This window comes from Oncorhynchus gorbuscha, linkage group LG14, assembly GCF_021184085.1.
Source record: "Oncorhynchus gorbuscha isolate QuinsamMale2020 ecotype Even-year linkage group LG14, OgorEven_v1.0, whole genome shotgun sequence".
NCBI lineage: Eukaryota > Metazoa > Chordata > Actinopteri > Salmoniformes > Salmonidae > Oncorhynchus > Oncorhynchus gorbuscha.
Genome location: NC_060186.1, coordinates 18,458,358 through 18,483,735, shown reverse-complemented (window position 1 = coordinate 18,483,735; position 25,378 = coordinate 18,458,358). Strand labels below are relative to the sequence as shown.

The 25,378-nt window shown below is 44.1% G+C and overlaps 1 protein-coding gene across 2 annotated transcripts in view; it reads right to left on the bottom strand.

Moving 5' to 3' along the window:
• LOC123994589 (cadherin-like and PC-esterase domain-containing protein 1) overlaps window positions 1-25,378 on the bottom strand; it is a 99,330-nt gene that overhangs the window by 39,625 nt on the left and 34,327 nt on the right. For both annotated transcript variants that reach the window (XM_046297366.1, XM_046297367.1), the window contains exons 9-14: window positions 24,798-24,962; window positions 24,552-24,656; window positions 22,555-22,709; window positions 21,282-21,352; window positions 18,710-18,896; window positions 17,763-17,934 (exon numbers count right to left, since the gene is read on the bottom strand). In XM_046297366.1, the coding sequence (XP_046153322.1) occupies window positions 17,763-17,934; window positions 18,710-18,896; window positions 21,282-21,352; window positions 22,555-22,709; window positions 24,552-24,656; window positions 24,798-24,962 (855 nt within the window). The remainder of the gene's footprint in view (window positions 1-17,762; window positions 17,935-18,709; window positions 18,897-21,281; window positions 21,353-22,554; window positions 22,710-24,551; window positions 24,657-24,797; window positions 24,963-25,378) is intronic.

Below are 25,378 nucleotides of genomic sequence, written 5' to 3'. Positions count from 1 at the left end.
TCGATGTGGATAGGGGGGTGTTCCCTCTGCTGTTTCCTGAAGTCCACAATCATCTCCTTAGTTTTGTTGACGTTGAGTGTGAGGTTATTTTCCTGACACCACACTCCGAGGGCCCTCATCTCCTCCCTGTAGGCCGTCTCGTTGTTGTTGGTAATCAAGCCTACCACTGTTGTGTCGTCCGCAAACTTGATGATTGAGTTGGAGGCGTGCGTGGCCATGCAGTCGTGGGTGAACAGGGAGTACAGGAGAGGGCTCAGAACGCACCCTTGTGGGGCCCCCGTGTTGAGGATCAGCGGGGAGGAGATGTTGTTGCCTACCCTCACCACCTGGGGGCGGCCCGTCAGGAAGTCCGGTACCCGGTTGCACAGGGCGGGGTCGAGACCCAGGGTCTCAAGCTTGATGACGAGCTTGGAGGGTACTATGGTGTTGAATGCCGAGCTGTCGTCGATGAACAGCATTCTCACATAGGTATTCCTCTTGTCCAGGTGGGTTAGGGCAGTGTGCAGTGTGGTTGAGATTGCATCGTCTGTGGACCTATTTGGGCGGTAAGCAAATTGGAGTGGGTCTAGGGTGTCAGGTAGGGTGGAGGTGATATGGTCCTTGACTAGTCTCTCAAAGCACTTCATGATGACGGAAGTGAGTGCTACGGGGAGGTAGTCGTTTAGCTCAGTTACCTTAGCTTTCTTGGGAACAGGAACAATGGTGGCCCTCTTGAAGCATGTGGGAACAGCAGACTGGTATAGGGATTGATTGAATATGTTCGTAAACACACCGGCCAGCTGGTCTGCGCATGCTCTGAGGGCGCGGCTGGGGATGCCGTCTGGGCCTGCAGCCTTGCGAGGGTTAACACGTTTAAATGTCTTACTCACCTCAGCTGCAGTGAAGGAGAGACCGCATGTTTTCATTGCAGGCCGTGTCAGTGGCACTGTATTGTCCTCAAAGTGGGCAAAAAAGTTATTTAGTCTGCCTGGGAGCAGGACATCCTGGTCCGTGACTGGGCTGGGTTTCTTCTTGTAGTCTGTGATTGACTGTAGACCCTGCCACATGCCTCTTGTGTCTGAGCCATTGAAATTGAGATTCCACTTTGTCTCTGTACTGACGCTTAGCTTGTTTAATAGCCTTGCGGAGGGAATAGCTACACTGTTTGTATTCGGTCATGTTGCCAGACACCTTGCCCTGATTAAAAGCAGTGGTTCGCGCTTTCAGTTTCACACGAATGCTGCCATCAATCCACGGTTTCTGGTTAGGGAATGTTTTTATCGTTGCTATGGGAACGACATCTTCGACGCACGTTCTAATGAACTCGCACACCGAATCAGCGTATTCGTCAATATTTTTATCTGACGCAATACCAAACATGTCCCAGTCCACGTGATGGAAGCAGTCTTGGAGTGTGGAGTCAGCTTGGTCTGACCACCGTTGGACAGACCTCAGCGTGGGAGCCTCTTGTTTGAGTTTCTGCCTGTAGGCAGGGATCAGCAAAATGGAGTCGTGGTCAGGTTTTCCGAAAGGGGGGCGGGGGCAGGGCCTTATATGTGTCGCGGAAGTTAGAGTAACAATGATCCAAGGTTTTACCACCCCTGGTTGCGCAATCGATATGCTGATAAAATTTAGGGAGTCTTGTTTTCAGATTAGCTTTGTTAAAATCCCCAGCTACAATGAATGCAGCCTCCGGATAAATGGTTTCCAGTTTGCAAAGAGTTAAATAAAGTTCGTTCAGAGCCATCGATGTGTCTGCTTGGGGGGGGATATATACGGCTGTGATTATAATCGAAGAGAATTCTCTTGGAAGATAATGCGGTCTACATTTGATTGTGAGGAATTCTAAATCAGGTGAACAGAAGGATTTGAGTTCCAGTATGTTTCCTTCATCACACCATGTCTCGTTAGTCATGAGGCATACGCCCCCGACACTCTTCTTACCAGAAAGATGTTTGTTTCTGTCGGTGCGATGCGTGGAGAAACCCGTTGGCTGCACCGCATCGGATAGCGTCTTCCCAGTGAGCCATGTTTCCGTGAAGCAGAGAACGTTGCAGTCTGTGATGTCCCTCTGGAATGCCACCCTTGCTCGGATTTCGTCAACCTTGTTGTCAAGAGACTGGACATTGGCAAGAAGAATGCTGGGGAGTGGTGCGCGATGTGCCCTTGTTCGGAGTCTGACCAGAAGACCGCCTTGTTTCCCTCTTTTTCGGAGTCATTTTCTTCGGTCGCTGCATGCGATCCATTCCGTTGTCCTGTTTGTAAGGCAGAACAAAGGATCCGCGTCGCGGAAAACATATTCTTGGTCGTACTGATGGTGAGTTGACGCTGATCTTATATTCAGTAGTTCTTCTCGACTGTATGTAATGAAACCTAAGATGACCTGGGGTACTAATGTAAGAAATAACACGTAAAAAAAAACAAAAAACTGCATAGTTTCCTAGGAACGCGAAGCGAGGCGGCCATCTCTGTCGGCGCCGGAACTAGGACACACACACACACACACACACACACACACACACACACACACACACACACACACACACACACACACACACACACACACACACACACACACACACACACACACACACACACACACACACACACACACACACACACACACACACACACACAGAGTTCTCCTCTCACGTAAAACCTGTACAATGCATCACACTGGAATGTATGAACAAGCGTATACAACAAAATCATTCTAAACACATGAAGACCTATTGGTAGGATGTCATTTGATGGCACTATGAAGTACATGAGACAGAGTGCCAAGTCAAAAGGGGAAAGAAACCCAGCCAGATCCCAGAGGAAGCAATGGTCAGCCAATCTGGAATGGTCTACCACACAGCGATATCCACACTGCCAAATCTTCAATCACTTGCAACTCATAACGACTTTTCCCAGCCTCTCAGCGCAGCCAGTGTAAGATATGTACACAGATTCCTAGAAGTACAATCACAATTGCGCAAGAATATTGCGGATTTAAATTCGGGAAATTTCAAGGGGGATAAAAAACTGTTTCAATTCCAAACTGTTTCAAATTCCATGCCTTCTGTTTCTATGGGAAAACAATGACTTCCTCAACTAGGTTATTAATCTATATCAATTCCAAACTCTCAGCCTGAAAGCTCTCTGCTCATACAGGAAATCTGAACCATCAGAGCCACCATACGGCCATCAGGAGACTTTACTACCAATCACATAAATTAATACATCTTCTAATAATGATTGTGTGGTCATTTAAAGTCAATTCTAACAAGTACATTTTAACCATACACTCCTTCCTCCACATCCACAACAACAACCATGATGTAACCTGGCAACAGAGTGACCTTGGGAAACCACAGGCTGAGAGGACCAGTCCCTATGACTGTGTAAAGATCATCAGAGCATGAGTAGCTAAAGTTAACATGAGCGTTAGCCGCAAGCACTGGCCCGTACTAAGTGAAAGGGAGCCATGCGAGCTTTGAGGACCAAAACTGGAGAACCTGGGAAACCAAGAGTCCAGGACTAAGTCATCCCAACCCAGAGGTTCAACAAGGGTTTGTTTGTGTCAGGTATTAAACATCATCTGGTATTGTACTGGTTTTCAGGGACTCAGATCTGGCCAATGGAATGTTAGGTGGTCCAGTTCTTCTGGGCAGCCCATTGCAATCTTTGTTGTGGTTAGGAGCGTGCAGATGAAAGACACAGAGAGACGAAGAGAGGAACAAAGAGACATAGAAATTGAGGTGGAGAGACAGGAATAAAGACAGAGAGAAAGAGGGTTGACGTGAGAGAGAGAAGTCTTGGTAATTCTTTGTGAGCCATTCAGTCAGTAGTAGGCAGCCCAAACTCAGAGAAGGACATTCAAATCGGTGCGTTATAATGGCGGGAGAACCAAATGAACAGTGGCTGGTGTGGATAGTGTGGATAATGGTACAGTTATTTCAACATGCATCCATAATTGGGCTGCCCCTACCACAAACGAGAGACGAAGGGTCGTGATTAGGAGTCCCATAGGGCGGCCCGGGGTAGGCCGTCATTGTAAATAAGAATTTGTTCTTAACTGACTTGCCAAGTTAAAGGTTAAATAAAAAAATTGATTTAAAAAAAATAACTTAAATGAAACCCCTGATTGGGAGCGAGCGTAGAGCTGCATTTACTAGATCATACACCCCCTTTCTCTTAAACAGAGTCCGCTACTAATGCCAGCAGCCGGATAAAGTCCCAACCACATCTGTAAAGGTTTAACAGCAGTAGGATTCTATGTTTTGAGTGATGATTATTTCCCATAAGGTTGAGTTACTACACTGATTGAGTGGTGATTAAAGGTGGAAACAGAGACTTGTGGAGAATTGGAGGGAATATGTAGCGCTGCTATTCATATTTGGGTGATCCTTGGTGTGATTGCCAGGGCTATGCCTGCTGCTGAACAGTATTCCACAGTCCACACCGCCACATTGGACATGCTTGTCATTACCATAGCGACGGGTAAAAGCAAAAGAGCGATATTTACGCTTTGGTGAGAGGGAGGATTTTCTTGGCACAGGCAGAGCCTAAACACTCCATCACTGTCTAAGACCTCAGATATTTCATTATAAGCAAAAGTTCTGAAATGTGTGCTGTTACTTTCTGTGATTAAAATGGTATTTTTCCAAAGTGAGATAATTCATACGTAAGTTATTGACTAGTTAAATTAGGTTGTCATGGGCTCCATTTACATTGGGATAGAACACACAGAAACAAATGCACACATTTCCGATAACCAATTTAAAACATGGTTTATTGGGCCTTTGGAGGAACCGCAGAACCCCGCTCCGGGGGGATGGGGTGGAGGGGGGGGGGACACAGAGAGGACGGAAAGCCCACACATCCGCCCTCTGATCAGAACAACAGTACACAACTCATTACCAGTTTACAATACCACCCAGAAACGATGCATAATGAGGAAACAGACACATACAGGAACATATTCAGAGGTGTGTGTGCTCAGTGTGAATGAGAGAGAGCGGGAGAGAGGCAGACAGAATCCCAGAGAAACAAGGGGGAGTCAGATGGAGAGAGAGGGGGTTAGCAGAAAGAGAGAGAGTGAGATGGATGCTGAATAAGAGGCTAGAGGCAAATTGAAGAGGGTATGAAGTAAAGACTGAGAGTCTGTGAGTGTTGTCAGCTAATGTACAAGTGACCTCAAGTACTACTGTATAATCAAACTGCAAGGTAAAACAAAATGCATAGCACAGCTGGAAAACCAATCCTGTGATAGCCTACTCTCGCGCGTGTGCGTGTTCCCACATTTGTGTACGGACATACATGCATGCGTGTTTATATGCTTGTTAATGTGCCTTAAAACTCAAGTGTGTTTTCCTATGTGATAATGTGCGTTAAACTGTACAAGTCACTCTCCCTGCCAAAACAATCCACACACATATCTTATCATTATGGTTTCCCTCCACTAAGAGCCGGCCTCGCTTCTTCTCAGACGACATTCCCATTTCCCTGAGCCAGGAACGCTGCCGGGGACACCACCAGGAATAACAGAGCTCTGAGGATAAGTTCATTAGAGTTAGAGTTACCAGCCCAAATAAATGATTCACAGAGTTCAAGTAACAGACACATCTCAACATCAACTGTTCAGAGGAGACCGCGTGAATCAGGCCTTTATGGTCAAATTTCTTTAAGGAAACCACTACTAAACGACACAAATAAGAAAAAGAGACTTGCTTGGGCCAAGAGCCATGAGCAATGGACATTGTACCAGTGGAAATCTGTCCTTTGGTCTGATGAGTCCACATTTTTGATTTTTGGTTCCAAACTATGTGTCTTTGTGAGACGCAGAGTAGGTGAACAGATTATCTCTGCATGTGTGGTTCCCTCCGTGAAGCATGGAGGAGGAGGTGTGATGGTGCTTTGCTGGTGACACTGTGATTTATTTAGAATTCAAGGTACACTTAAACAGCATGACTAGCACAGCATTCTGCAGCGATATGCCATCCCGTCTGGTTTGCGGATAGTGGGACTATCATTTGTTTTTCAACTGGACAATGACCCAATCCACCACCAGGCTGTGTAAGGGCTATTTGACCAATAAAGAGAGTGATGGAGTGCTGCATCAGATGACCTGGCCTCCACAATCACCCGACAGTTTGGGATGAGTTGGACCGCAGAATGAAGGGAAACAGCTCAGCATATGTGGGAACTCCTTCAAGACTGTTGGAAAAAACATGCCAGGTGAAGCTGGTTGAGTGAATGCCAAGAGTGAGCAAAGCTGTCATCAAGGCAAAGGGTACAATGTAGAAAATAGTAAAAAATAATGAAAAACCCTTGAATGAGTAGGTGTGTCCAAACGTTTGACTGGTACTGTACGTCTAGTTGCTTCAATCTTTCTCTGTATCTCCTAAATATTTTTACATACTAATAGGTTAGAGCAGCTGTAGGGCTCTATGAGGGGATGACCGTGGGTGTTGAACCCTCGCCCTGAATCACAGACCCCTAAATCCTCCCACCCAGAATGGCCCTGTCAACGGCAACGAATTACAGCCCTGACACACACACACACACACACACACACACACACACACACACACACACACACACACACACACACACACACACACACACACACACACACACACACACACACACACACACACACACACACACACACACACACACACACACACATAAACCCACAAACACACACACACAGAGAGAGAGGGAAGCTAGAAAGGCAAGTGGTAGAGACAGAGAGGAGGGTTTCTACATACACAGGGTAACAGGGGGCAAGAGTGGGGGGGTCCTCTACCCCAACAAAGTTATTTATCCCCTAAATGATAAAAGGACCAAACCATTTAATGAATGTTTCTTTGAATGTCTATCACCCCTCACCCCTCACCCTCTCTGACTGATCAAAACAGATCAAACACTGCAGCAGTGATTATTTTTATTGGACTGAGAGGAACCAACAGGAGTTTTAATGAGAAGACCCGTCTCCCCCTCTTCCCTCCGTCTTCCCCCTCCCTCCCTCCGCTCCCGTATGATAACACGGCGGGGCGCATAAAGTCAGCCATTGTCTGAGTGAAGTGGCACACTCCTGGGCTGAGTGAGGGAGGAGAAGGGGTGGAGGGGGGGTAACAGAGCCAGCTTCTGTGGATCAGCCCTGGGACTGGGCCTCGGTGGAATTCACAGCTGCAGCACATCAAAGAGCCAGACTCCCACCAAGACCCCCTGACAACAACACCAGGAAATCAATGCTTAGTTTCCCTCTATGAGAAGGGATACGGATAGGTGTGGAGACCAGGGTTGGGAAACTGGGACAGAGCCGTGATCTCACCAGTGTTGATAGAATGGGAAGTGGAGGGTTGAATGAGACGGTAATGGAATAAACTGAACACGTGTCCAGCCATAACAGTGGACATGTAAAAATATAAAACTATGTGTGGAAGGGCAGTCCTCCTTCTGTAGTAACAGAAAGTGCTCCTGGTTGGACTTTCTCACTGGTGAGTGTACCAGTCCTCATAAGTGAGGCATGGCTGGTCATAGAACATCAGCTTTGTGAAGTCAATACAGACGGAGGATAGGATACGAGACAAGGAAGCTACTCTAGACTATTGAGTTCCACCCTCAGCCAGTTTCCCATTCCCACCTGTGGCTATCAACATAGCGAGATAACCGAGCAGCATCAGATAGCCAGACAGCCTGCTGATATGAACACTGAAGCTCCGAGCCTTCACATGATAGCACTTCAAAAGCCCCACATGCCGCATCAATGGAGGCCCTGTTCTAGGGCCCAATTCTTCTGCCCCCCGTGTAGGATGAGTGGACACTTTCTCTCTCATTCTCTCTCACTCTGACCCACGGAGGAAGAGAGTGAACGACTAGGATTTGAGCGGAAGGCTGGAGCAGATGAGATAGTAGTTGTTATCAGAGCGTGGTTGTCAGTGACATGGAAAGGGAAAGGGCGATACCTAGTCAGTTGTCCAACTGAACGCATTCAACTGAAATGTGTCATCAGCACCGCATTTAACCCAGAGAGGTACGGGGGGGGGGGGGGGCTGCCCTTATCGACATTCATGTCTTCGGTGCCCGGCGAACAGTGGGTTAACTGCCTTGCTCATGGGCAGAACGACCAAATTTTTACCTTGTCACCTCGGGATTGGACACTGGCCAACGCTCTAATGCACGGCAGATGGATGGACAGGGCAGGTTGCAGAGCAGAGAGACCGGAGGTCGGAGGTCAACGAAAACACCATCACCTCAGAGAAAGTGTCAAATCCAAAAAGGCAGATCAAAACAGCAGGACGAGACAAAGTACAACATTGCACCAAGCAGAGAACCACACATCGGTCTTTCGGAGTTCCACACACGTTGATGGGTGGAACACGTAAATGTGGGGACTCGTGGTACGGCGAGGGAGTTTATACTGGGTTTGCCCTGGGGTCACATTGCTAACGACGACACCAGGCTCTCTCACCAATTAGCCCTCGTTATTCCCAAATCACGACATAAGGCTTTGTCCGATGCAATTTAAATAATGGTTTTGTACGTTTGACACTTAATACATTCCATCACTGTCTTCATGATATACCCACTTTAAATCATCTATTTTATAAGAGCAACATCAAGCAAGAACCAAAACCCTCCTCAATATGGTGGACATATTGCAGAATCCTGAAGGCCCTTTACTCACTGCTGTGCCTCAGCTGGTCTAATTGACAGGTGATGCATTCAGGTCACTTTGATTTGGAAAGTCCCTAACCTATGTTTCAAAATAAATAAAAAGAGGGGCTGTATGGGGATATTAAAGAAGGTGGGGCCAGGGGGACTGGGAGAGAATGAGGGAAATGGGAACGTGCTCCGGCATTAAAATAACTCTCCTTTGCTACTCTCCTCTCCGATCCCTTAATGGTTTCCACATCATGGCTCACATGGGGTATGGTGGTGGTGTGAACCTGCCTGATTTGTGAATATATGTCTGAGCATGAACGTGTGTGTGTGTGTGTGTGTGTGTGTGTGTGTGTGTGTGTGTGTGTGTGTGTGTGTGTGTGTGTGTGTGTGTGTGTGTGTGTGTGTGTGTGTGTGTGTGTGTGTGTGTGTGTGTGTGTGTGTGTGTGTGTGTGTGTGTGTGTGTGTGTGTGTGTGTGTGTGTGTGTGTGTGTGTGTGTGTGTGTGTGTGAGTGAGAGTGCATGTGACAATTAGTTTCCTTCACTAAACTGCAAATAAATGAATTCTCACTAAGCCAAGTGGATCAGGATCAGGAGGAGCAATGAAAATTTGCGTTTCAGATCAAACTTGGAAAAACTATTTGCTGTCCTAGACAGGCCCTGAAATGTGGTTATGTCTGCGTGTCACATTCATGCACCAAGAATGCCCATCAAATGCTGTGGAAATATAATTATTTCAGACTGTACTTCAAGGGGGAGATGGTATCGCTTTCTAAAGTCCCTCTGGCATAGCATGAGCTTGTAGTGGCATTACAGTAAAGGGAGTCAAGAGCAGAAGTAAGTTGAGTTGTGAGTGAGTGAGTGAGTGAGTGAGTGAGTGAGTGAGTGAGTGAGTGAGTGAGTGAGTGAGTGAGTGAGTGAGTGAGTGAGTGAGTGAGTGAGTGAGTGAGTGAGGAGAGAGAGAGAGAGAGAGAGAGAGAGAGAGAGAGAGAGAGAGAGAGAGAGAGAGAGAGAGAGAGAGAGAGAGAGAGAGAGAGAGAGAGAGAGATAGATAGAGGAGAAAACAATAGAAAAGGCTGGGGTACTAGCTGTCTTGATATAGTGAGGCAAATCAAACCATCCTAACACAGATAAACAGAGGTCTTAAGTCACACAGACAGATCAAGCGGTCTGCCCAGGAAGGATGCTGAGAAGACTCCATCACATGAAGGATGAGAGGAATGGAGGGATGAGGGAGGAAGAGAGGTGATCCAGGGAGGAAGGGGTTCTAGGAACCTCTGAATATCCAAATGGGGTGTGTCCTATATGACAGAGAGAGGGAACTTACTGTAGCTCACCTTCCATGCATATACAGTCACCTCCTAAATTATTGCCACCCTTGATAAAGATGAGCAAAAAATAAATAATATAAAATACGGAGCTATATTATATGTTTGGGAAAAAAATGGCACACATGTTGACCCACACCCTTCGTCCTCCTTTCAGCTCAGTGCAAGGTGATACAGCTGGGTGTAGGAGTATGATGGTTTGGGGTCAAAGGGTTGGATGTGTGATGTGTGTCAGCAGCATTCCATTGGTTCATACACCCTGTCCCAAATCAGCCTCTAGCATGTCTGAGAGTAACCCCTCCTGACTGGTGGCTGATGGATGAGACAGAGGAATAGGACGGTGGTTGTGATTCCCTTTAGGCTCGGAGTCAAAACAGATTACATTCATTACAATGATGATGATTCATCATTAACTAATGGCACTGGCGCATGTAGACACAACCCGGTCCCCGTAAAGCACCTGGACCCCTGCAGAACGCATGTCCAAGGCTGAGAAATAGGGGCAGGCGGATTATCTAATGTGGATATCACAGTCACCTCAAAAATGATTGGCACTCTTGATAAAGACGATCAAAAACAATAATGCATCAAATAAATAATACAAATACTGAGCTATATTGAATGCTAAAAAACACACACTTAGGAAAATTAGAGAGGAATATTATTTTACACTAATCCAATTGCTCAGGGTAAATCTCATTATATGAGTCATTAAAACTCATTTTTCAACCACTCCACAAAATTATTGTTAATTAACAAACTATAGTTTTGCCAAATCGGTTAGGACATCTAATTTGTGCATGACACAAGACATTTGTCAAACAATTGTTTACAGACAGATTATTTCACTTATATTTCACTGTATCACAATTCCAGTAGGTCAGAAGTTTACATACACTAAGTTGACTGTGCCTTTAAACAGCTTGGAAAATTCCAGAAAATGGTGTCATGGCTTTAGAAGCTTCTGATAGGCTAATTGACATCATTTGAGTCAATTGGAGGTGTACCTGTGGATGTATTTCAAGGCCTACATTCAAACTTAGTGCCTCTTTGCTTGACATCATTTGAATATCAAAAGAAATCAGCCAAGACCTCAGAAAAAAAATGGCAGACCTCCACAAGTCTGGTTCATCCTTGGGAGCAATTTCCAAATGCCTGAAGGTACCACATTCATCCGTACAAACAGTAGTACGCACGTATAAACACCATGGGACCTCTCAGCCATCATACCGCTCAGGAAAGAGATGTGTTCTGGCTCCTAGAGATGAATGTACGTTGGTGCAAAGAAGTGCAAATAAATCCCAGAACAGCAGCAAAGGACCTTGTGACCATGCTGGAGGAAACAGGTACAAAAGTATCTATATCCACAGTGAAACATCGACATAATCTGACAAGGCCGCTCAGCAAGGAAGAAGCCACTGCTCCAAAACCGCCATCAAAAAGCCAGACTACGGTTTGCAACTGCACATGGGGACAAAGATCGTACTTTTTGGAGAAATGTCCTCTGGTCTGATGAAACAAAAATAGAACTGTTTGATCATAATGACCCTCGTTATGTTTGGAGGAAAAAGGGGAATGCTTGCAAGCTGAAGAACACCATCTCAACCTTGAAGCACGGAGGTGGCAGCATCATGTTGTGAGGGTGCTTTGCTGCAGGAGGGACTGGTGCACTTCACAAAATAGATGGCATCATGAGGCAGAAAAAGTCTATATTGAAGCAACATCTCAAGACATCAGTCAGGAAAGCTTAAAGCTTGGTCTCAAATGGGTCTTCCAAATGGACAATGACCCCAAGCATACTTCCAAAGTTGTTTCAAAATGGCCTAAGGACAACAAAGTCAAGGTATTGGAGTGGCCATCACAAAGCCCTGACCTCAATCCTATAGAAAATATGTGGGCAGAACTGAAAAAGCAAGTGCGAGCAAGGAGGCCTACAAACTTGACTCAGTTACACCAGCTCTGTCAGGAGGAATGGGCCAAAATTCACCCAACTTATTGTAGGAAGCTTGTGGAAGGCTACCCGACACGTTTGACCCAAGTTAAACAATTTGAAGGCAATGCTACCAAATACTAATTGAGTGTATGTAAACTTCTGACCCAGTGGGAATGTGATGAAAGAAATAAAAGCTGAAATAAATCATAATCTCTATTATCCTGACAGTTCACATTCTTAAAACAAAGTGGTGATCCTAACTGACCGAAGACAGGGAATCTTTACTAGGATTAAATGTCAGGAATTGTGAAAAGTTTAAATGTATTGAATTGTGAAAGTTTAAATGTATTTGGCTAAGGTGTATGTAAACTTCCGACTTCAACTGTATTTATTTACCACTGGAAATAAATACACTGGAAAGGAAGTGTTGCTCGCAACTTGGGGTAACCAAGTATCCAAATCCACAATTAGACTCATGTTTGCTAAACGGCATTGGCACCTTGATTGGAACCAGGTGCTATGGTCAGATGAGAAGACAATAGAGGTCTTTAGCCACGGAAACCAATGGCAATGCATATGCAGAAAATAACCTCATACCTACTGTAAAGTATGGTGGTGGATCGTTGATGTTATAGGGATATTTTGCCTCACTGGTCCTGGGGCATCTGTTAAGCATTATGAACTCTACCAAGTACCAGGACATTTTTGCAAAAAACCTGGTTGCCTCTGCCAGAAGGTTGAAACTTGGCCGTAAGTGGATTTTCAAAGAAAATCCACAAAGACAGGCTTAATTGACCACAAACTCAAAAATTTGCAATGTGTCCGGACTTGAACCCCATTGAAAGTCTGTGGCTTGAATTGACGAGTGCAGTCTATAAGCACAGACCGAAGAATATCAAGGGTCCAAGACGAATGGTCCAAGCTCCCTCCCAATGTGTTTCATAAACATTTAGAAAAAGTCTCAGTGCCGTTATCCTCGCAAGGGGAGGGTGAATAAAGCATTGAAAACAGGGGTGCTAATCATTTTGATATACCTTCCTTTTTAGAAGAAAAAAAGATTACTTGCAAAAAAATAATCTCTGAGTAATACTATAAAATAATTGTATTATTACTAAAAAATAATACTTTAAAATATCAATCCCAAATGTTTTTGAGCATTCAATATAGCTTTTATATATGGTATTAGACATAGTATTATTTGTTGATCTTTATCAATGGCGCAAATAATTTCAGAGATGACTGTAATATCCACATCAGATATGATAATAAGCGTCATTGTAATGAATGTCATATTTTTTTACTTTGCCTAAAGGGAATCACAACTACCATCCTATCAGCCAGGAGGGGTTACTCTCAGACGTACTAGAGGCTGATTTGGGACTGGGTGTATGGGCGAATGGATTTTCTCTCTCGCTCTCTCTCTCCACACACACACACACACACACACACACACACACACACACACACACACACACACACACACACACACACACACACACACACACACACACACACACACACACACACACACACACACACACACACACACACACACACACACACACACACACAACCCTGTGACTCCAACCCATCATACGCCTACACCCAGCAGTATCACCTTGCACTGAGATGAAAGGAGAACGAAGGGTATGTGTCTATTCCTCCGCAATGACCTTGTTCCCAAGACGAGTAAAACACCTGTAACCTTTACCCCCACCACCCACTGAAGGGGTTACCAGCTGCGTGGATGTGCTTATGTGTTTAAGTGAGTGTATCAGCTGTGGTGGGGTATGATCAATGAGTTAGAATGAGGTACAGTGGACAATGTAGAGCGGTTCACACAGTGTGTTTGGCCAGACCCAGACACCTTGTAGTAATCCTATATAATCCAGTGTGTTGATGTGCATGTGTCCATGAGAGAGAGAGAGAAAGAAAGAAAGAAGGAGAGATATAGAAAGAAAGAAAGAAAGAAAGAAAGAAGAGAGAAAGAAGAGAGAAAGAAAGAAAGAAATGAGAGAGAAAGAAATGAGAGAGAAAGAAAGAAAGGAGAGAGAAAAGAGAGAAAGAAAGGAGAGAAAGAAAGAAAGAAAGAAAGAGAAAAGAAAGAAAGAAAGAAAGAAAGAAAGAAAGAAAGAGAGAGAAAGAAAGAAAGAAAGAAAGGAGAGAGAAAGAAAGAAAAGAAGAGAAAGAAAGAAAGAAAGAAAGAAAGAAAGAAGAGAAAGAAAGAAAGAAAGAAAGAAAGAAAGAAAGAAAGAAGAAAGAAGAGAGAAAGAAAGAGAGAGAAAGAAAGAAGAGAAATGAGAGAGAAAGAAAGAAGAGAGAAAGAAAGAAGAGAAAGAAAGAAAGAAAGAGAAAGAAAGAGAGAGAAAGAAGAGAAAAGAAAGGAGAGAAAGAAAGAGAGAGAAAGAAAGAAAAGAAAGAAAGAAAGAAAGAAGAGAAAGAAGAGAGAAAGAAAGAGAGAAAGAAAGAAAGAAAGAAAGAGAGAAAGAAAGAAAGAAATGAGAGAGAAAAGAAAGAAAGAAAGAAAGGAGAGAAAGAAAGAAAGAAAGAAAGAAAGAAAGAAAGAAAGAAAGAAAGAAAGAAAGAGAGAAAGAAAGAGAGAGAAAGAAAGAAAGAAAGAAAGAGAGAAAGAAAGGAGAGAGAAAGAAAGAGAGAGAAAGAAGAAAGGAGAGAGAAGAGAAAAAGAAAGAAAGAAAGAAAGAGAAAGAAAGAAGAAAGAAAGAAAGAAAGAAAGGAGAGAGAAAGAAGAGAAAGAAAGGAGAGAGAAAGAAAAGAGAGAAAGAAAGAAAGAAAGAAAGAAAGAAATGAGAGAGAAAGAAAGGAGAGAGAAAGAAAGAAAGAAAGAAAGAAAGAAAGAAAGAGAGAGAGAAAGAAGAGAGAAAGAAAGGAGAGAAAGAAAGAAAGAAATGAGAGAGAAATAAAGGAGAGAAAGAAAGAAAGAAAGAAAGAAAGAAAGGAGAGAGAAAGAAGAGAGAAAGAAAGAAAGAAATGAGAGAGAAAGAAAGAAAGAAAGAAGAAAGAAAGAAAGGAGAAAGAAAGAAAAAGAAAGAAAGAAAGAAGAGAGAAAGAAGAGAGAAAGAAAGAAAGAAAGGAGAAAGAAAGAAAAAGAAAGAAAGAAAGAAAGAAAGAAAGAAAGAAAGAGAGAGAAAGAAAGAAAAGAAAGAAAGAAAGAGGAGAGAAAGAAAGAAAGAAAGAGAGAGAAATAAAGAGAAAGAAAGAAAGAAAGAAAGAAAGAAAGAAAGAAAAAGAAAGAAAGAAAGAAAAGAAAGAAAGAAAGGAGAGAGAAAGAAAGAAAGAAAGAAAGGAGAGAGAAAGAAAGAAAGAAAGAAAGAAAGAAAGAAAGAAAGAAAGAAAGAAAGAAAGAAAGAAAGAAAGAAAGAGAGAAAGAAAGAGAAAGAAAAAGAAGAGAGAAAGAAAGGAGAAAAGAAAGAAAGAAATGAGAGAGAAATAAAGAGAGAGAAAGAAAGAAAGAAAGAAAGAAAGAAAGAAAGAAAGAGAAAGAAAGAAAGAAAGAAAGAAAGAAAGAAAGGAGAAAAAGAAAGAAAGAAAGGAGAAAGAAAGAAAGAAAGAAAAAAAGGAGAAAGAAAGAAAGGAGAGAGAAAGGAGAGAAAGAAGAGAGAAAGAAAGGAGAGAAAGAAAGAAAGAAATGAGAGAGAAAGAAAGAAAGAAAGAAAGAAAGAAAGAAAGAAAAGAAAAGGAGAGAAGAAGATAAAAAACTGAGGGCTTCAGATGTTTACCAACACTCACGGGGAATTCGTGACAGTTAGACACATAATTAACATTAATCTCACAGGCTTACAGCAAATAGCACCAGGAAATTATTGGTGGCTGTGCTGTGTGAACAATTTGTCAAGGATTCAGTATGTTTCTCCTCTTTTCTCTCGTTCGCTTCTGATCAAAAACAGGACGACATGTTCTATGGGAGAGGATGGTTTATGCCTGCTGGGATGTGAGGACTGGTCGGTGACCACAATAACAATCTGGGAGGCAGTCAGCTCTTCCCAATGGACCATAATAACCACAGCCCTCACACTACCAGCAGGGGAGAACCATCAGGAGCTGTTATGTGTGTGTGTGTATTTATATAGTATGTGTGTGTCCATATGAGGCTCAGAAGTGGTTGCCCGTGTGTGTAAGTATGTATGCATGTTTGAAGCATCATAGGGGAGAGTGGGGTAAATTGAGCCAAAGGGGTAAGTTAAGCAACCCTTGTTTCTAGGAAACCATACACAAAATTAATAATTTCACCAAATATTTAGGAAGAGGTCATCATTTCATGGAGTCTGAAGGGAAAAACCACATGGAAAAAGAGGTGAGCAAGTTACCAGGTTAAAAAAATATATATATATATTTTCACCAAATCAAAATAATTTATCATGTTAGAAGTTCCATGATGCTTTTATTTAAGCCAAAGTAGATCATTTATAGATTGTTCTATACATCAGTTTGGGTCTCTATAAGCTTCAATATGAGGTCCTAAACCTAGCATGAAAGTGCATCCTTGTATATGTGTGGGCTAATATAGTCAAAATGTTTGCCTTGGGGTAAGATGAGCCAATGGCCATGGGGTCAGTTGAGCCAATGGTCGAGCCAATGGCAAGTAGAGCACATTTCCCTATTTTCTTGTAATGGAAGGCATCATCACTGGGATATGAGGTAACACCAGGGCCTATGTTAAACGTGTTTTTTAGGTGCGTTGAAAGATGTTTAAAATTATTAAAAGACAAAATGATTGTGATTCAGTACAGTGATCTTACCCCACTGTCTCCTACTGTTTCTATCACTATAATGTCCTCAAATCTGAAATCTCTAGAAATGCTCCTCCTTAACGGCTCATATCCCTGCATTGATTGGTCAGCTAAGGGTCCGCTCCATCAACCTTGCCCTGCCCCGGGACATTGCCCCATCGCCACCCTCATACCCAAGATGCGGCATCGGGGGATAGGGAGGGAGGTTTGGAGAAGAGTGTGTGTGTGGGGGGGTGTCAGGTGAGGGAGGGACAGAGCGTCCTGGACCACATCCCAAACCAAACTCTTACTGGGGTGTGAAAGCTCAAATATAGCCCCTGCCACAGGAACTCATGTGAACATCAGACCCTCTCAATCCCTTTACGGCCCCCGCCGACCCCGCTCCTCCACATTCCATCGGGGAATCTGGAAAATACCGGCTTGGAAATATCAACCAACCGTATCTCCACACGGCTGCTGCTCCACTGCCTCCCAATGCCATTCGCGGCCGTAACCGACACGAAACTTTACACAGACCAGCCACGAAAGCTCCCTCGGGCGAAACCCAACCGTCGACATGACAAATGCTGGAACCGCACTGTTCCTTCTCCACCGAAGGAATTGATTGTCCTTTGTTTACATGCTATGAAACTTGTGTTGGATGCCAGACCAACATTGCTCATAAAAGGAAACACTTCACATGCTCTGGGAATTGAAACCATGCCTCTGTAAAAGTCAATAGTGCCTCTCATTTGAATATGGTACGGGATAATAGGGAAATTGTATTTTGTGTTCCTCTGACGTGGTCCTCCAGTAAAGTCAGTGGACCCCAAACAGGAAGTCACTCCTGGTTAATTTGATGGGGAACGTGAAGTCCCACTAAACCTTACATTTTTACCTTGTTTTACTCATAATGGAGAAGAAAAGAAAACACATCTTAGAGTGTTGATCTAGGATCAGTTCCCCCCTATCCATATACAGTTATTCATGAGAATCTAAAACTAAACACTGATCCTCTATCAGCACTCCTACTCTGAGACCTTGTGAATACGGGCCCAGGTCTCTGACAGTGCTTGTCCATCTGTGAGTGTATGGTAGTGAGTTACAAGCGTGTAGAAACACCATGCCCGCACCACGTACCTGCACGAAGCCACACATCACATGCTCCCCAAACATGGGCAGGCTGGGACGGCTCTCGCGGTACATGTGTAGAGTGTATATTGTCATGACGACGGGCTCTGTGGCAGCCGACTCGTCCGTCACTAGGATGTTGATTATGCTGTTGCCCAGGCCAACCGGGTAGTTAGCCGTTCTGTGGAAAAACAGAAGCAGAGCTTCTCAGAAACAATGTCCAGAGAGGTCCAGGGAGACGAAACACACATAAGTACAAGCACACACACAGAGTGTAGAGATGAAAACACACACACAGGATGGTGAGAGAGAGGACAGGGGGCTGAGGGAGATTATAGAATCATTCCTAAATGTTATGTTTAGCGCTATGTGTGTGGCCGTCTTACGTGTGTGTGTGTGTGTGTGTGTGTGTGTGTGTGTGTGTGTGTGTGTGTGTGTGTGTGTGTGTGTGTGTGTGTGTGTGTGTGTGTGTGTGTGTGTGTGTGTGTGTGTGTGTGTGTGTGTGTGTGTGTGTGTGTGTGTGTGTGTGTGTGTGTGTGTGCTTCTGTCTGTCAGAGGTCAATCCTCTGACCCCAGTGCTACTGAGTCTAATGGGTGCTAATCAGGGATTGGCTGCCGAGATCAAAGCTGCAGACATAAGAAACAGAGTTCAACAATCACACAGAGTAGAACTCAGAATGGCATGGAAATATCCCCTGACAAAAACACTGGACTGAAAACACACATTCCCAGAATGCAGATGCTATAACTAACTTAAATCTATATTATAGACCTGAAGACTGGGCAGGTGTAAGCAATATAGGACAAGATCCATTTAACCATTTATTGAAGGGCTTGTTGGAGATCTAACTATATGACTGCTAACACCTTCCATCTCACTGAATGTGACCTAGGATACATTTGAAAGCCCAGCTTGTGACTCACAGGGTGAAAGGTCATGGCTGGGAGGGTCTCACCTAGGTCCTCTGTGCTCGTCCAGGTGTATGTGACAGGCTGGGCTGATGGGCTCAGGGCGGAGGCGTAGGGTCACCACGTCAAAGGGGACCTCAGCACGGTAGTCCTTCACCCAGGGACTGAAGGGGGGGCTGAGGGTCAGAGGGGGGTCTGTGTACAGTTGTCTGAGGTGGGGGTCCACACACCGCTCTGATACACACCGCAGGGAGAGAGAGAGAGAGCGGATTATGCACAGATAAAAAAGGCTTGTACACGTCACACCGTACGCGGATCTAGCAGTCATCTGCCGATCGTTCAGCGCGCTGTGTTTTAGGGACCACCCTCTGTATTTTTCATGTGACTGTACATGCAAAATTGGTGCGCACTCTAAATTACGTTCAGAGGTGTTAAGTACTCTCGGCCAGCAAACGTCATTGCTATGTCTGAGCCCAAAGATATTCAGGATACTGTTCATATTTATCCACCAGAAGGAGCATCAAAGAACAAAGATGGTTATCTAAAACATGCATGCTCAGTGTGTGTGTGTACGTGCTTATTAAAGTTAAAGACATTCACACCAACACACACACAATTATGTAATGGGAGGATAAAATGTTAATACACATAGAGGAATGTTAATAACAAGGTCCACACGTGTTGAGCACAAGCCCAGAGAATGCTCACTTTCTGTGGAGGCAATTGACTCTGGTGTGTGCCAATCTCAAGCAGTTTGCAGATTTAGGGGGCACATACCCACCCTACCAGCCCAAATTAATATTTCACCTCCAACACTGCAGCAGCTTAATATTTTACCTCGAACACTGCAGCAGAAGCGAGCTCCTTCTCTGCTCTGTTGTTTGCGTGAGGCTACATCAAGTTTCCCAGGGAAGCTGTGAAGCCAGGGTGAAGCTGTGAACCCAGCTGTAGCCAATTGCATGATTGTGTTTAAAGAGTCTGTTATTACAGAATGTGAAACAATGTTGTGTATGTTAACTATTGGTAACTATTGCATGATTGTGTTCATGAGGTGTATGTTTACTGCTTTTCATTAAATCATGTATGGCTAAGAATATTGTTATGGCCTGAAATACATGTTGATCATATGGGCAGAATATTGTAGCCTAGGCCTATATGAATTCGTTAATAAGGGTATATAAAGTGTGGTGTTTTGAAAACGCCTCAGCTACAGCATTAGTTTATCTGAAATGCCCCCACGAAAACTGTCAATCAAATTGTCTCGAGCTCCCTGCAAGCAGCCTGCCTCTCTGCTGACTGCACGCAGACCACTCACTCCTAAAAAGTACTTTGGAGTTCGTTAAATACAATGACTCTTAGTGGAAAGAAAACACATCTATCCTACCATTATCCTGCCATACCAAGCAAAAAGGCAGTAACTGCTCATTTGGTCGAAAATGAGTTCATGTCATTTTTTATACATGAAATACATGCATAATCATGGGGACAAGTAATACTGCCTCTATTGTATTGCGTTTGGTAGAAAATGGAGGTCATATTAGGAGCAACTGCATAAAGTTACTGTGAAACCATGGTAAATAAAATCATTTTTTCTTAGTTCCACGATATGCTAGGTAGGGCAGTATTGTTGTCAGGGAAACAATACCGAACATTCTATGCCCCAGGAACATTTTACTGCCTGAAAAGGTACAGATGCTTCCGATGCTGCACTGTTTTTTTTACATTGTCTGAAAGGTTATAAATTGTCGCGATCGACCCGTTACTGTAAAGGCGTCATATGTATGAAAATTGTTCGGTTAACTTGGAGATAATGCCGTCAGTGAGGGTTATGCGATATCGGCATTCGAAAGCATCATATTCCGTGCACTTCCAGAAAGACTTATTTTCGGTCTGTCGTTCCAGTTTGTTGGTGTAGCTTTCATGCGCCGGGATATTTTTTCCACGTACAGAGGATAACTTCAGGTTCCATTGCCTGTTCTGCTCCTCTGATAATATGAAAAATGAGGGTAGCAGTGAAATATTATTTTAAGAAGAATATTTTGATTATTAGCATAAGAAAGACTTGCAATTCGATTGCTGGACTGTCATAGCCATCCATCCAATCTTTTTTTAAATTGAAATGTCGGCCTTTTACGAGATCAATTTCTGCATTAAATGTTTTATTTTCATAACTGAACAAAATGAGTTATAACCTATAGATAACATTCTGCTCATATGAACACATTTATTTTAGGCCATATAAATAAAGCTATGCATGATGTAATGGCAAGGATCAAACAGAAACATTGTTTCACATTCTTTAATAAAAGACTCAAACAGAAATAGGCTATATAGTTGGCCAAACAGTTTCCCAGACAAATAGGCCTATAAGGAAACTAGATGTATATCGACAACGTTGAGTGAGCGAGAGGGTCTGTGTTCGGTGTTATACCTTCCACAAACGGTTTTGCTCTGCAAAAAGACACGTACGCCTCCCAGTGTGGAGCTCTGGTGAACTCAGAGCGTCACATTTCAAACCATTGAGATATACAGCATTCTAATTCCAATCCATTTCTCTGCATCCTGTTGGTGAGGTGCTCCAGAGCCAGCCAAGTAGCCGACACCTGAGTAGCGCCTCACCTCTGTCTCCAGGGAGGTCCTGGGAGCCTGAGTGTTGGTCCCACCCGGTCTGTGTCTCTGCCTCGTTGGTCCTATGGGAAACATGGAAGTCATTATTCAGAAAAGAAACACACACACACACACACACACACACACACACACACACACACACACACACACACACACACACACACACACACACACACACACACACACACACACACACACACACACACACACACACACACACACACACACACACACACACACACTTTCCTGGCCAGCGTCAAAATTCCAATTGGTTCCCTTTTGGCCTATATGAGGTCCAGAGGTGATTATCAACACTTGTTATAACCCTCACCCAATCAAAGTAAACTATACTGGCTGTTCTCCAGACACTCCCTCCTTTTTCTCTAGCCTGATAAATTCTCCCTTTTCTTCTTCTCTAGGCCGTCATTGTAAATAAGAATTTGTTCTTAAACTGACTTGCCTAGTTAAATAAAGGTTAAATAAAAAAATATATCCTCCACCCCTGTTTCCTCCATTTCCCACATCCAGCACCCTGTTCCCCCTTCCAGTCCTCTTCCAAACCCTTCCATCACCAATCCCTCGTCTACCCCTTAGCATCCCCATTCCTCTACTACCTCCCATTCTTTCTTCCCATCATCCTCATCATTTCGCCTGGTTCCCTGCCCGTGAGCGTGCTACATGCTCCTAGCTTCGTGCTCAGCACCAGAAGTCCACCCAGCCCGAGGGCAGAGGAAGGCTGTGTTCTGAGTTCCAGCAGCCCAGCTCCGTGCCACATCCATGGGAAGGATGGGAGGCCGGATGGGGCCTGCCAGTGGAGCCAGCACCCAGCCAAGCAGGGATTTAACCTAATTATGTTCCAGTCTGAGTGGAATGGGCATGAAGCTCCTCTCTCCTGCTACAGCCAGACTAACGTACATATGCCAGGGGCTAGTGAAGGGATGCTTAGGGGAGGTTGGGGAACGAAAAACATCCTTAAATTCAGCCAAGCTTTATTCCCCCAGCCCAGTAATTTGTCTGGTCAATTGTTTGGTCTATCCTTTCCAAATATACGGAGAGTAAGACAACACCAAGGGGGAAGAGCAAGGTAACAGAACCTCATGTGAACTGATTGATGTGTGTGTGTGTGTGTGTGTGTGTGTGTGTGTGTGTGTGTGTGTGTGTGTGTGTGTGTGTGTGTGTGTGTGTGTGTGTGTGTGTGTGTGTGTGTGTGTGTGTGTGTGTGTGTGTGTGTGTGTGTGTGTGTGTCGCGCACGCTTGTGCTCACCTGTAAGTCTGGTTCCTCTGCTCTGTATAATGAGAACAGATTCTGTCCAACAATGCTGAGAAACGTCGCCCACTCCCAGACTCCTCTGCTCTAGGGAACGATCTAAACAGAATGTCTTGGATAGGAGAGCGCTCTGGAGAAGCTGCAGGATAAAGCTGGATATAGACTGGTTTTCAGTTACTGGGAATACAGAAAATCTAAATAACATGATAACAATCTGGAACCACTGTACGTGTTCTGTAGCATTGACTACGTTATGCTTTACAATTAATCTGGTTATATTCTATACAGTGCATTCGGAAAGTACTCAGACCCCTGCCCCTTTTCCACATTTTATTACGTTACAGCCTTATTCCAAAATGGATTAAATCAATGTTTCCCCTCATCAATCTACACACAATACCTCATAATGACAAAGCGAAAACAGGTTTGTAGAAATGTTTACAAATGTATTACAAATTTAAAAAATGAGAAACCTTATTTACATAAGTATTTAGACCCTTTGCTATGAGACTCAAAATTGAGCTCAGGTGCATCCTGTTTCCATTGATCATCCTTGAGATGTTTCTACAACTTGATTGGAATCCACCTGTGGTAAATTCAATTGATTGGGCATGATACGTAGAATGTATGCACACATGACTGTAAGTCGCTTTGGATAAAAGTGTCTGCTAAATGGCATATATTATTTGGAAAGGCACACACAGATGTCTATGTAAGGTCCCACAGTTCCCAGTGCATATCAGAGCAAAAACCAAGCCATGAAGTCGAAGGAATTGTCTGCAGAGTTCCGAGACAGGATTGTGTCGAGGCACAGATCTGGGGAAGGGTGCCAAAACATGTCTGCATCATGGAAGGTCTTCAAGAACACAGTGGCCTACACCATTCTTTAATGGAATAAGTTTTGAACCACCAAGACTCTTCCTAGAGCTGGACACCTGGCTAAACTGAGCAATCAGGGGAGAAGGGCCTTGGTTAGGGAGGTGACCAAGAACCCGATGGTCACTCTGACAGAACTCTGGAGTTCCTCTGTGGAGATGGGATAACCTTCGAGAAGGACAAACATCTCTTCAGCACTCCACCAATCAGGCCTTTATGGTAGAGTGGCCAGACGGAAGCAACACCTCAGTAAAAGGCACATGACATCCCACTTGGAGATTGCCAAAAGGCACCTATAGGACTCTCGAACCATGAGAAATAAGATTCTCTGGTCTAATGAAACCAAGATTGAACTCTTTGGCATGAATGACAAGTGTTACATCTGGAGGAAACCAGGCACAGCTCATCACCTGGCCAATACCATCCCTACAGTGAAGCATGCTGGTGGCAGTATCATCCTGTGGGGATGTTTTTCAGCGGCAGGGACTGGGAGACTCGTCAGGATCGAGGGAAAGATGAACAAAGCAAAGTACAGAGAGATCCTTGATCAAAAAACCTGCTCCAAAGCGCTCAGACAATGACCCTAAGCACACAGCCAAGACAACGCAGGACTGGCTTTGGGACAAGCCTCTGAATGTCATTTGATTGGCCCAGCCAGAGCACGGACTTGAACCCGATCAAACATCTCTGGAAAGACCAGAAAATAGCTGTGTAGCGACGCTCCCCATCCAACCTGCCAGAGCTTGAGAGGATCTGCAGAGAAGAATGGGAGAAACTCACCAAATACAGGTGTGCTAAGATTTTAGCATCATACCCAAGAAGACTCGAGGCTGTAATCGCTGCCAAAGGTGCTTCAACAAAGTACTGAGTAAAGGGTTAGAATACTTCTGTAAATGTCATATTTCAGTTTTAAATGTTTAATACATTTGCACAAATTTCTAAAAACCTGTTTTTGCTTTGTCATTATGGGGTATTGTGTGTAGATTGACGAGGGGAAAACAACTATTTTTATACATTTGCGAATAAGGCTGTAACGTAACAAAATGTGGAAAAAGTGAAGGGGTCTGAATACTTTCCGAATGCACTGTAACAGAGAGTAATGTGGAATCGAGGTTTACCAGTTCAAATGGCCCTGGTGTCCTCAGCTGACGGAGGAACTGGAGGAGGAGGAGAGTCTGGTGTTCTGGCAGACAGAGACCGTGTGGCCCCCCACAGCCACCAAACTGACCAGAAACACACAACACAAATTGTGAAGGTTAATGGAATTATTATGTTAATTATGTTAATTATGTTTAAAGGAGTCCATCGTCATTGCCCTCATGGTATTGAGTGCTTTATTAAGTTAAAACACAGTTGTTTAGTACCCTCTGTCCATCGTCTCTCTCGGTGTGTGAAAGGCTCTTCCGTCTGGCCTGTCCACTGTGTGCTGGGAGCAGGAAGAGAAGAGCATCTTCCAGGATGAACTCTTTTGTGATCTGTCCGTCAAACCCTGGGTCCCTCAGCCCATCAAAGTGCAGGTCAGTCTCAGCCTTTCAGACAGGGATTAAGGGAACCTTTTAGCAATGGTTTTCATTAAGGGACTGTACGGAGAGTAAGCACGTTCTGCCACCCAGTGGATATATGAGTTCTCTTAATACCTTTGGAGACCTCTGCTCCCTTCCCTCTACCCTGACTCACATTTAGAGGTCTGAGCGTATTGGAGAGGTGTAAGCAATGAGGGGAATGAGGGGAATTCAAGGAAGGAGTTGGTCACATTGAACTGAGACATGTCGGTCTTCCTAAGATGAGTACATAGAACAGGCTATAGAGCCTACAGAAGGAAACATCATCATGTTTATTAGTGGCTCGGGTTATAGGCGTGGAGCCAATGGACACGTTGTTTGGAATCTGGAAAAGGGGGAAGGAATCTTTGGGTCAAACCAATTAAAATACTTCAAGGGAGGCC